The sequence below is a fragment of the Musca domestica genome, unplaced genomic scaffold (assembly GCF_030504385.1).
Source record: "Musca domestica strain aabys unplaced genomic scaffold, Musca_domestica.polishedcontigs.V.1.1 17, whole genome shotgun sequence".
Taxonomy (NCBI): Eukaryota; Metazoa; Arthropoda; class Insecta; order Diptera; family Muscidae; genus Musca; species Musca domestica.
The window spans coordinates 13,170,429-13,183,932 of NW_026712230.1; the positions used below are offsets into that span (position 1 = coordinate 13,170,429).

Here is a 13,504-nt window from a genome sequence, read left to right on the forward strand (position 1 = left end):
GGTAAAGCCATTGAAATTCCAAAAAGTGCAAGAACTTACACCGCAACCAAAAGAAAATAGACTCAGAAGAGCTAAAGAGTTGTTTCGCTTGGTGAACTGCCGAATTAGGTTTTCTCCGATGAGAAAACATTCGTTGTCCAGCAGTTTGTAAACAAACAAAATGATCCTGTTTACTTGCTAAAGAGGTCAGCTCAAAATGTGCACCTTCGGTTGGCCACCAGAATTCAACCGCCGGCCATTGTGATGGTGTGGGCCCCATAACAGCCGATGGCCCCTCTCCGCTCTTATTGGTCAAACATCAGAACAAATGCCGAAAATATTCAGGAGGATATATTAAAGCCTTGGAGACGCAATCATTTTGGCCGCAGACCTTGGACATTCCAACAGGACTCAGCACCATCGCACTCAGCACGCGCCATCCAAGAATGGTTACCAAATGAGGTTCCTCGCTGCATTTTCATCGCACAATGGCCACCAAAAACTCCGGATACCGATCCTTTGGACTATTGTGTCTGGAGTATTTTGGAAAGCAAGGTTGGCACTAAAAAATACCAAAGTGTCGATCACCTCAAGCAAGCGTTTCGCCGGGAATGCACCTAAATACCGCAGAGCAACATTCGGGCAGCGTGTGACGGTTTTATTAATCGTGCCAAAGATGAACAATTCGAACAAATCTAAAATTATTCTAAAATTTGAAGCCATTTCCGACATATTTTGCTTTCATTCAAAAAAAAAAAAAAATAAATTTAAAAAAATTTAAAATTTAAAAAAAAATGTAAAAATTATGGCGTTTCACTTTGTTGCAGTTTTTTTTTTATCCCACCTTGTATAGATAATGTCTCAACGGTGTGTACTTAAGTAAAATTCTTTCCTGTTTAAAATATTCCAATTCTAAGCTTCAAATGTATCTTTGTACATTGCCCACCGTGGAGGTGGAATTCTAATTAAACTTTTCATAAATTGACAAAGTTGACTCTTTACAGTCACAACTCTTGGCAAGTCAGGAATTTGTTAACAAGTCTGTCAAGTTTATGAGCAAACATTGTTAGCTTTTCTTGTGGCAAATTATGTTTTGGATATTCCAGTAGCTTTCCTCATTATATTTATCTTTCGCTCCCTCACTTCCAGGGCAAATAATTCTAAACTCATCATCATTAACCTGCAGCTGTGATACAACGTCTATGGATTTCAAACACACACACATACCCACAACCCCAATTATTTACAAAGCAAGATGTCATCTCATGGCGGCGCTGATAATCACCCACCCACAGCCACACAGAGTTCGTGTTAATTGTTCACATACACATATAAACAATTGCAGCTGTTGTTGTTTATCTAGATTTAATATTCATTCCGACACTCACCCATGCCCTTGGCCTGCAACATTTCCAATAGTTTTTTAATGCTTTCGTCGCGTGCAATCAAAGTTTGTTTTTGCGTTTCGACACGACACTCCAAATCTTTGATTGTCTCTCGCAAAATGCTAATTTCACGTTGCAAATGATCATTTTCCGCATAGACGGCCTCGATTTGTTGCTGCATCTCGATGTTGGGCTGACGCATGCGAGCACGTAGCTCCTCTTCTAATTGACGCACCAGCATGGCTTGTTTCTGTAAATGAGAAAAGGAGAAAATAGAATTGATATTTAAGATAAATTTAAGTAAAGAAAAATGTCAAAGGAATAACAGTGTGGACGAAATTAAGAGATTTTAAACCATAGGGAAATTGACACTATCTAGAAATGAATGAGAGGCATCAGAGAGGCGACGGCAGTCACATGGTGCAAAAGAAAATATATTATAAATGCTCTATCATATAGGATGGGAACTCAGATGACACCTCAGATAAGACAGAAGAGATTAAGGTCTTATTCAGAAAAAACAGTACATTAGCTCATAGTTCCCCGAGGTTCTCCATTTTCATGTGAAAAAGAGCTTGGTGGTGTAGAATAGTTCATAGATTTCCTCCTTTTAAATGGAGAATTACGGAGGTCCTTTTGTTCCTACATTAAAAGCTCGGACGTTCGGAGGGACTAAAACGCCCTCTACTTTTTGGTGACAAATCTCTACTTTTTAATCGATGAGGAGGGTTCGAAGGTCTTTTACTCTATAGAAGAATAGGTTGGGGTTTCTCTTCTATTCAGAGAAGAAGCTCGGAGTGGCTATCATTTTAAGTGAAAAGTTCGGAGAAACTTTTCTTTTTAATGGAGGAGCTCATAGAGCCCTACTTTTTCAGGTCGGAGATGTTCTTCCCTTAGTAGAGGGTCTTATAGGACGTCCACATTTTATTACTTGAGCTTGAAGAAATTAAACTTTTTAAGCACGAAGGTCCTCTACTTTTTAGTAGAGGAGCTCAGGGGTCCCTTACTCTTTAGTAAAGGAGCACAGAGACCCCATACTCTTTAGTAGAGGAGCTCGGAGATCGCTAACTCTTTGGTAGAGGAGCTCAGAGGTCACCTACACTTTAGTAGAAGGGTTCAGAGGTCACCTACACTTTAGTAGAGGAGCTCAGAGGTCACCTACACTTCAGAATCGGAGCTCAGAGGTCACCTACTCTTTAGTAAAGGAGCTCAGAGGTCCTCACTCTTTAGAAGAGGTCCTCAGAAGTCATCAACTCTTTAGTATAGGAGCTCACAGACCCCATACACTTTAGTAAAGAGTCCAGAGGTACCCTACTCTTTAGTAAAGGGGCTCAGAGGTCCCCTACTCTTTAGTAGAGGAGCTCAGGGGTTCCTTACTCTTTAGTAGAGGAGCACAGAGACCCCATACTCTTTAGTAGAGTAGCTCGGAGATCGCTAACTCTTTGGTAGAGGAGCTCAGAGGTCACCTACACTTTAGTAGAGGAGTCCAGAGGTCACCTACACTTTAGTAGAGGAGCTCAGAGGTCACCTACACTTCAGAATCGGAGCTCAGAGGTTCCCTACTCTTTAGTAGAGGAGCTCAGAGGTCACCTACACTTTAGTAGAGGAGCTCAGAGGTCCCCTACTCTTTAGTAGAGAGGCTTAGAAGTCGTCTACTCTTTAGTAGGGTATCTCAGGGGACGTCTACTCTTCAGTAGAGGAGCTCAGAGGACCTCAACACTTTAGTGGAGGAGCTCAAAGGTGTTCTACTCATTTGAGAACAGTTCGGAGGTTGATGTCCTCTACAATTTAATAGAGAAGCTTGGGGTCATCTACCTTTTAGTTAATGAGCTCAAATGGTCTATACTTTCTTGTGGAAGAGATCAAAAGCCATTTTTTTATTTAGTGGAGGCGATCATACGTCTCCTATTTTTTAGACGAGGAGCTAGAAAGTTTTCTACTTTTTAATGGAGATCTCCTACTTTCTAGAGGCGGTTCAGATATCGAGTGGATTTAGATATCCTCTGCCATTGAACTGAGAAGCTTAAGGTTCCTTCGCTCCATCAATTCCTTGAGGACCTTAACAGCTAATTTCTGGATTTCAGTATTCCGATTCCTTCGAAAAGAGAAGCTTAGTGCCCTCTTTCGCCTATTTAGAGAGCTGAGTGGTCTGCGGAGAAGCTTAGATATCCTCTCGGGTAGAGAGGGGAGTTTAAGGGTAATCTTTGGTAGAGCAGAGAATCTTACGTCGGCCAATTGCCATGAAGAAGATTAACTCAAGATGATCTACTATGGGGAATTAAACATAGAAAATATCTAACGTGGAGCACAGTCCGGGGCTGCTTGTTCCAGTGTCTTGGGAAACTTTATACAGCGAAGGTGATAGAAGATCGAAATCGGTATTGAAATGCTCATTTCGTTGCTTCTTTCTGTAGCAACTTCACTATTTCTATCTCTTTCGCCAGATAAAAATATAATATTCTATACGAATAAACAAAAAAATAAATAAATAAATAAAATAATCCAAAATAGCAATCATTTTAAAAGGTCCCGTGGCCCAATAACGCCCTTCGGCAGTTCGTCTGTGCAGATGTTCCTAGCTCGGTCATCTGCCATGAATGCGATTAACTCCTAGTGTTCAGCTATGGAAAAGAACATATAGAAGATCTATACTGTGGATAAAAGTCCCGAATTTCTGGCTCCAAAGTAGAACTTGACTTAGTAGAAGAGGTTGATAAGAGCTCGAAACCAATATGAACAAGAAAACTCTAGGCTTTTTAGGCTTTTTTCTATCACATCTTCACTCTATCTATTCTTCTCTCCAAATAAAACGATATTCCATAGGGACAGTGTTATCCAAGTTCGTCTAAATAATATTTATGTTGAAGATCCCGATACATAGCTTTTCTTGGACTCACCTGATTTTCTGTGCTCAACAGCTTCAGCTGGTCATTAATCAAGCTATATTTTGCGCTTTCTTCTTTGCGGAGGGCTCGTTCCTTTTTCAGTTCGGGTGACCAAAAAGTTTTAATACTGTGCATAGAACTACCGAGTTTTTGATTTGTCAACTCCAGTTCGCGTTTCAGTTGACCCAACTCTCTCTGCAGATCTGTGTTCTGATGTTGTAAATCGCCCAAATACGCTCGATCCGTAGGTGGTATGCCCGAATTGAAGCCTGTGGAGACATAGAAGATCAAGAGAAGCAGAGAATAATGAAATTAATGAGGGATGATTTCGGGAGAGGCATTAAAAAAGAAATGTCTTAAATGCAAAACAAAAACTTACCCAGCGGATTGGGACTTTGCCTGGCTGAACGTCCATACAGTTCATCTTCCAAGTATAAACCACGCTCCAGAGACCGGTCGCGCGAACGATCTCTGGGCTCTCGAATGGGTATGAACTCACGATCATGATGATCCACCAGACCTCCTCTATCCAAGGATTGATAACGGGGGGCTCCTTTCGAAAAAATAATAATAATTTGGAGAATATTTCAGTTTGATTAGTTTTTGTTTCGTTCGAAAGTTCTCCTTGATTGGAAAATCAATATTTACTTGGATAATCCAGACCATGTGACATTACGGGTCTACTGGCACTTCGACTTCGATGATGTCCCGCCCCCGCGGGACTAGTTGGCTCATCCATGTCTCTGTAGTATGGACTGCCCATTGCTGAAATTCATACAATTATGATGATGATATCATGAGGATGATGACAGGGGGTTGTGACGAAAACAGGGGGGATATGTGGCGGGTTGGGTTTGTTTGATTGTTGTTGTTTTGGGGCAGTGGGGTAGGTTAGGGATTCGGGTGTGGAGGTTGGGCCAACGATTGTTGGTGTTTGGGTTAGTACAAAAAATCCGAAACAAAAAAATTAAATTTGAAAACAGTGCAGGCGGGATACATTTTTGTTTGTCTTTGGATTTGCTGCTATTGTAGCGTTGTTTAGAAGAGAACAAACCAAAAGAAAAAGTAATGCTTACAAAGAGTAGAAGGAAAAGAAAATGAAAGCAAACGTAAAAATAGAAAACAAAAGGGAAGAAACAAAAAAACAACTTAACAGGAAACATTAGAAACTGAACTGAAAAAAGAAACGCTATTAGCGCCAAATAATGAGTGTCATTGTGTTTTGGTTTTGTTTGCTTGGTGTGTGAGAGTGTTTGTGAAAATATGGTGCAAATAGTAGCTACGCGATTGAAGGACACGGTGATGTGGCAGAGCTTTGGGTTTGTATCCACAATTAATAGTCTCCTAATGACCCTAATTAAGGATGAGTTACAACAAATCTGCCATTACACTTGACATGAGAGAATTTCCGAAAACCGAAATAGAAACGGGAAGATAGCGTTGAAATAAAACACCTTAAAACCATGCCAATGGAAGCGTACAAAGAGTTTTTCAATAACAAGATGGGAAGTCCTTTTTATATCCTACACCACATAGTGATAAGGGTATTTGCTTGTAACACTTTACTTTTTGAGGACCTTCATAAAATCACTTTCTGGGTCGATTTATGCATGTCAGACTTCTGCCGTCCGTCTGTCTATGTATTTTTGTGAACAAATTGCAGGTCACATTTATCATCCGATTGAGATGATAATTTCCAAACAATTTTTGTTTGGTCCAAGGGCGAACCCTGTTGGAATCGGCCCAAATCTAGATATATCTCCCATATATATCTTCAATCGATTTCGGGTTAATTGTGCACCAAATGGCCAATATCAGTTCAAATGACCTGAATTTTCGCACATCCAACAGGAATTCAGTTTAGAAGCAAGTACATCAAATTGGGTGAAAATCAGTTCATGTTTCATCCATGTACATGTTACATCCGATTTAGGGTTTTAAGTCCTTCACATTCGTATTATGCACTTCACAGGAGGATATTCGGTATCAGATAACTTATGGAGCTCAAAAATACATCTGCCTAATTTTATTGCGATCGGATCAGATTAGGATGTAGTTCCCAGAAGTCTCTTTATCCGATATCAGGTTTATTGTGCACCAAATGGCTAATATCAGCCCAAATGGACACATCCGATCGAATACAGTCTAAAAGCAAATACATCAAATTCGGAGAAAATCCGTTCGGATATAGCTACAGCCCCCATACATAAGTTTAATTCGAGTTGGGGTTTTAAGTTCTTACACATGCGTAATATGCACTCCACAAGAATGATTTCTGACGGAATTCAGCCTAAAATCATGTGCTTCAAATTTCGGTGAAAATCGGTTCAGATATAGCTATGGCTTCCATATATATGTTTCATTCGATTTTTGTTAGTGTCCCTCACATTCATAATATGTGCTCCACAAGAATGATATTTGGTACCAGTTATCAGATACAGCTCAGAAATAGATATTTATAATGTTGTCGAGATCGGATCAGATTTGGATATAGCTCCCATCATCATCCAATTCAAATTTGTGCATCAAATGACAAATATACGGCCATATGGACTGAAGTTTAGCAATTCCTATGGAATTTAGTCTAAAATTAAGTGTTTCAAATTTCGGTGAAAATCGGATCAGATATAGCTATAGCTCCCATACATATGTCTCATCCGATTTGTTTTTTTTTTTCGATTTCAGTTTTTTTTGTGCACCAAATGGCTAATATCAGCCCAAATGGACTGAATTTTACACTTCCGACGGATTTCCGCATAAAAGCATGTTCTTCAAATTCGGGAGAAAATTGGTTCAGATTTAGCTATAGCTTCCATACATATATTTCATCCGATTTGGTGTTAAAGTTCCTGACATGCCTAATATGCACTCCACAACAATGATATTGGATACCTGGCATCAAATACTGCTCGAAAATACCTCTGGCAAATTTTATAGAGATCGGTCCAGGTTTTTATATAGCTTCTATATCTATATATACCATATATGGAATATCAGCCCAAATGGGGTTCATTATTTCATAATCAACCAAATTTTAGCATTTGGTGAAACTCGATCCGGTACATCTATTACTCCAATAAATATTTTTTAATATAATCCTTATCGAAGTCATATCATGCACTATACAGCAATGTTATGTTTTCATAGTTGGTATGATCTACTTCCCATAAATTCCCTATACATATAAACTTTTTTCACACATAGTGGAGTAGAGTATTATATAGTCGGACCCGCCCAACTTTTGACATTTTCTTACTGTGTTTGTATGAGACTAACATAGTAGTTTAGATATGTGGAGTTTTTTTAGATTCTTCGTGTAGTTTTCAAAAAAATCTTCTAATTAAAACGTTGTTATGCAGACCTTTTTCTTTTTTATTCAGTTCCCTAGTAATAAGTAAAATGTTCTCGTCTCATAGCGATTTGTGTCTTGGCTAATTCTGATTTTGACAAATTAAAAAAAGAAATTAAAGTTTTGAATTTTTTTTTTTTTTTTTTTGAAGATTTGAAGAAATCGAGACTTTTCTGCCTTAATTTTGGCAATTAGTGAATATTGTTCGTAATATTGTCCGCAATGTTCTGATAAGGTATTTTCCTGCTGCTCTCTTTCACACAAGATTCCTTTCGAAGCAGACATTTTAACGTGCTATAAGAAAAAGGATTATTGGCATTATATCCAGACATTTCCTAAAGAAAACCCATACCGCGGTGGAAGATGTAACAAAACCGACCACCAAAAGTGATAAAAATGGAAACAACTGTTCGGTAAGCGTAACCTTTACAAATTGTAGAAGGCTGAATTTGAAGTTACTACGTGAAGCTGAAGAAAATGCAAATATTATATCAGACATGATAAAAGCTGACTAGAAGCATCGAATCTAAACACATATGGAAGATCAAATAGGATTTGACGTGTAATACGACCTCAACAAGTATTGACTCATCTTAAGCAAATTATCGCGTAAGGTCGATATTTGGTTATAGTCGCCATTTAGGTACAATATTCAACGAAATTGTTTGAAATTTTGTATTTGATATTCTAAGTTTGTGGTTATAATGGATAAGGTTTGCTCCTCAGACACACCATATTTTCTGTTTTTTATACCCTACCCCACATGGTGGTAAGGGTGTTATGTCTTTGTGCTTGGAGAATGAAGCGAGATAGACCCATCGTATCTTTTGGGGATCTTCATAGAATCACTTTCTGAGTCGATTTATGCATGTCAGTCCGTCTGTCCGTCCGTACATGTATTCTTGTGAACAAAATGCAAGTCGCATTTATTTTTCGATTGAGATGAAATTTTGCAAGCAATACTTATTTGGCCCAAGGACGAACCCTTATGAAAGTGGTGATAATCTGATCACATGTAGATATAGCTCCCATATATCTTCAACAGATTTCGGGTTAATTTTGCACCAAATAGCCAATATAAGTCGAAATGACCTACATTTTGGAACAACCCACCGAACTCAATCTAGAAGCAAGTAAATCATATTTGGAGAAAATCGGTTCAGATATAGCTATAATCCCCCTTATATATGTTTTATCCGATTTGGGGTTTATATCCCTCACAAGCGTAATAAGCATTCCACAACAATGATTTTGTATGCCAGTTATCAGATGCAGCTCCGAAATAAGTGTATCAAATGTTGTCGAGATCGGTTCAATTTCGGGTTAATCGTGCACCAAATCCAGTGCAGATGACCTGAATTTTGGCATATCCGACCGAATTCAGTCAGAAGCAAGTACATTAAATTTGGTGAAAACTAATTTTGATATAGCTATAGCTCCCATGTATATGTTTCATCTGACTTGTTGTTTAAGTCCCTCATATTCGTAATATGCATTCGACAACAATTACATGTGGTACCAGATATCTTATAAGGCTCGGAAATTTTATCGTGTACGGCTAAAATTTGGATGTAGCTCCCATATATATCCTTAATCCGAATTCAGGTTTATTGTGCAAATAATGACTAACATGGCAGTCAAAATAAAATAAGTTTCGGGACGTACGTTTCCATTGTGTGCAGCTCGGCTCCGATATATATATATATATTTTGTAATATAAACCTTTTTCCAAGAGATATCATGCACTCTATAGCAATGTTATTTGGTATAAAAGGTTAAAATGTCTCCATTAGATTTTGTGAAAATCGATTCAGAATATGATATGCCTCCCATATATTAGTTCCCTCTGATACCAAGCCATAAATACTCTAAGAGTCAAATTTTGGATAGGTTGTATGGTCTGCTTGAAATAAATTCTTTTGTTACGGGAGCTCTACCTATTATGCATAGTGCTGTTGGGTATCATATGGTCCGCCCCGCCCGACTTTTGACTTTTCCTTACTGGGTTTGTTTTATTTAATTTAATTTATATATTATTTTCTCTAAAACTAATATCCTACTTCTGAATCCCTGTGTCCTGCCTTCTACCTTTCTGCTAAAATTGAAGAATTTTCAATGATTTTGGCTTTTTCGTTGTGGTGGTTGTAATTTTTAGCTCTTTACTTGTTACATGTTGTTACATGCCTAATTTATGTTTCCTAGTTTTTTTTTTCTTATAAAAGATTACAGACACATCTGAAGTTCCTCATTTCCTCTCCGTTCTTCTCTTTGAAACATTTTAAACTTTTCTTCTTCTTCTTTGTCTACATCATCGTCTATTTGAGCAGCAATAAATTTATTTTATGAATATTTTCACAAAACCATTAAAGTGACATCTGTGGTTAATTTGAAAACTTTAGCCCAGCTCGAGATGAAACTATTTCCAAGAATATAAAATTAAGATGTGTTTGGCTCTGCGGCGGCATTGCCTCCCTGCTAACCATAAATCTTTGGAGTCGTTCTTAAAAGAAACCACTAATGTATAGAGCTTTTGTGGGCTTGTTTAAGAGCAATAATATAATGGGCGAGGGGGAGCGGGGGTAAAATTGTGGCGAAAGGGAGCGTATCAGAATGGGAGCCAGTTAATACTTTTGTCCTGAAAACCAACAATGAATCCCGGAAGGAGAGAAAGAGAGAGCTGGGACTTTGTCATTGTGAGAGATTTTTATGAATGGGATGATACACACTCACACAAACACAACCTGGTATACAAATCACTTACACACATGTGTGTATGTGTGTGCGATATGCTTAAAAAACAATAACAATTAAAATAATGGACAACAATATGGCGAACGGACAAAAGCAACAACAACAACAACGATAATGATGCCATTATTTACTAACCATAATTGCAATCCAGTTTGAGGCTTTTTAATGTTAACTTGTCAGAGGTGAACAAGAGCGCCGTACACACTCAAATGGACACACGCACACACAGCCCGTGACAGTTGGCAGGCAAGTGACACAGGTGTGTACGTGTGTAATTATTATCAACACCCGAAATACAGGTGAGCAGAGAATGAGATTTCGTCTTCTACGTTATTACTCTTTGTAAGCTGCAAGAAACCACTTTGGCTGGTTGTGAAGGATGTTGTCCTTACTCCCTGCGCGGCCGCCGCTGCTCTGCTGATGATATTGTTGTGATATAATCTTTGTGATGAGTTTATATAGAGTAATGCGAATCCAAGAGAGGGAGTGACAAGGAAGATTTTGGTCCTTTCCTATAATTATTTATGTGGGCCACTTGCTTTCTTTTCGGGCCTTCAGTTTACAAACTGTTGTCCTTTGCTTCGAAAACTTTTTTTTTTGGTGGAAAATGGGATTTTGTTTGTGAAACGGCCATTTTCACACGTAGCGTGTATGCCAGGGCAAAGCGTGTTGAGTGAGTGCAGAAAATGTAAGTTGCGTGTATGGGAATTTGGGGTGATGTGACAAAATGATAATGTCACGTTGTTCAACAGTGATGATGATAGTGATGTTTGTTTTTGGTTATTTTGGCAAATGATGTTGGTTGGTGGTGTGAGTGCGGGAGGTTGTGTGTGTGTGGCATATAGGTGCGTTGCGAGTTTGTTGATGGGTTTAGCGTGAGTGAGTGCAAAGTTTTATAAATGGAATTTGTTTTAGTTGTAGTTTTGTTGTTGTTGGTGTTTTTAGAAACACAAAATTGTAATTAAACGAAAATTAAAAAAAAAGAAAATAACAAAACCAACAAAGAACCCAAAACGTAATGCACAAAAAAGCCAACGAAAAAGTATGTTTTCATGCGCATGCGTGATGTAAGATAATAAAATTAGTTTTAGGATCAAAAATAAATTACATATTTTTTGTTTTGTTCTTAAATAAAACTAAAAATGTTTTTTTCTCTTTTTGTTTTGTTTTTTAAATTGCACTCCTAAAACTAAAGCAAAATTTACAACTAAAAGTTTATTACAACTTAAAAATACTTTATCTAACTAAAAATCGTTTGTTAGTTAAATTATTTAGCATTTCTTAATACGAAAAAAAAGAAATTTAATTGAAATTCTTTAATTTCTGTTAACGTGCAATTATTTTTTATTATATTTCGAAAATGTTCTTTCATTTTGCGTTTTACTTCCCCTTTCCACAAACCGTTTGCCAGTGGGCTTACATTGAGAGATCTTCTTAACACTCTAATGGATTTTATGGTAATTTAATTGTTCCAATGAAAACGATAATGTCCTGGGTATTCTGGTGTCTTTTTTCTTTGCTTTTTTTGTTAGCGTACGGCATTTCCGTATTCCCTTTGGGGGCTAAGGCACAAAATACTTTCTTTCATTTTCTATTTATTTTCCTCTTTTGTCATTCCACTTCTCGTTTTGTCTTTTTTTTATCAATTGTAATGGCCAAGCCTTTTCAGGGCAAATGAGTAATTATAACTATCAATTATAATTGTAACGAGGGTCGCATACAAAGGATCGCATACAAAATTATTTATAAATACACCCAAATGTCTTCTATGAAAACAGTGATTTTAATAATACAAATATTTCATGGATTATGTAAACTTAACGTATATGGTGCCTTCGGATATATTACAGATAAAACATCATGAATATTTTGGTTGAAAACTATAACCCTCAATTTTTACCACCTTTAAAAGTGGGGTTTTAACATAATTTTAAAAGATGACGAAAAATACCCCTTCGTTTGACTCATACGGGTATTTTTGGTCCTTTTTATACCCTCCACATTGTATGGAGGGTATATTAAGTTTGTCATGCCGTTTGTAGACCCCCCAAAGTATACATTCCTTATCAGCATAAAACTCTATATCGATTTAGCGATGTCCGTCCGTCTGGGAAATTACTCTAGTTTCCGAACGAAATGAAGTAGATGAACAAAATTTTACTCCTATGTATATTATGTCTGCAGGAATTTAAGTGTTAAGTAAATGGGCCATATTGGTCCACGTTTTGGTATAGTCCCCATATAACGGTACCTCCCGGTATTCGGTATTTTGATGATTCTAGCGACATTTTTTTATCGGAATTGTTTAAAATTTGTTATTTGCAGTTCGAAATGGATACTACAGCCTATGACAGATAACTGTCTGTGCATGTCTACGTCTTCGTATAGCCCCAATATAACGGTACCTCCCGATATTCGGTACTTTGATGATTTTAGCGACATTTTTCTCCGGAATTGCTTAAAATTTGGTATTTGAAGTTCGTATTGGATACTACAGCCTATGACAGAAAATTGTCTGTGTAGGTCCACGTTTTCGTATAGCCCCCACATAGCGGTACCTCCCGATATTCGGTATTTTGATGATTTTAGCGACGTTGTACACCGATTTTTTTTTTCAAATTTCGCATTTGAATATTGTAAAGGCTTATGACAAAAGGTGTCTATGCAGGTACATGTATACGTATGGCTACATTCGGTATTTATAAGATTTGTACGGAACTTTAAACGTATTTATTTATTAATTTATTTATTTTATTTATTTATTTTTTTTTTTTTTTTTGAGAATCTTCATGGAATCACTCTCTTAGTCGATTTATGCATGTCAGTCCTCCAGTCCGTCCGTCCGTCTGTCCGCCTGTTCTTGTGAATAAAATGCAAGCCTCATTTATTATCAGATTGAGATGAAATTTTGCAAACAATATTTTCTTGGCCCAAGGACGAACGCTATGGATATTGGTGATAATCGGATCACATTTAGATATAGTTTCCATATAGCTTCAACCGATTTGTGCAGTAAATGGCCAATATAAGTCCTAATGTCTTGAATTTTGGTACATCCCACCGAATTCGGTCTTGAAGCAAGCACTTTAAATTTGGAGGAAATCGGTTCAGTTATAGCTATAACTCCCATATATATGTAATATGTAATATGTATA

The 13,504-nt window shown here is 37.4% G+C and overlaps 1 protein-coding gene across 6 annotated transcripts in view; it reads right to left on the reverse strand.

Moving 5' to 3' along the window:
* Nucleotides 1-13,504, reverse strand: part of LOC101892489 (trichohyalin) — a 282,665-nt gene that overhangs the window by 201,325 nt on the left and 67,836 nt on the right. For 5 of the 6 annotated variants that reach the window (XM_059120573.1, XM_059120572.1, XM_059120571.1 and 2 more), the window contains 4 exons: nt 4,898-5,014; nt 4,629-4,802; nt 4,262-4,518; nt 1,368-1,614 (listed from right to left, as the gene is read on the reverse strand). In XM_059120573.1, the coding sequence (XP_058976556.1) occupies nt 1,368-1,614; nt 4,262-4,518; nt 4,629-4,802; nt 4,898-5,014 (795 nt within the window). Of the gene's footprint in view, nt 1-1,367; nt 1,615-4,261; nt 4,519-4,628; nt 4,803-4,897; nt 5,015-10,484; nt 10,938-13,504 lie in introns of all 6 variants that reach the window. The other variant, XM_011293545.3, reaches the window with a different exon arrangement.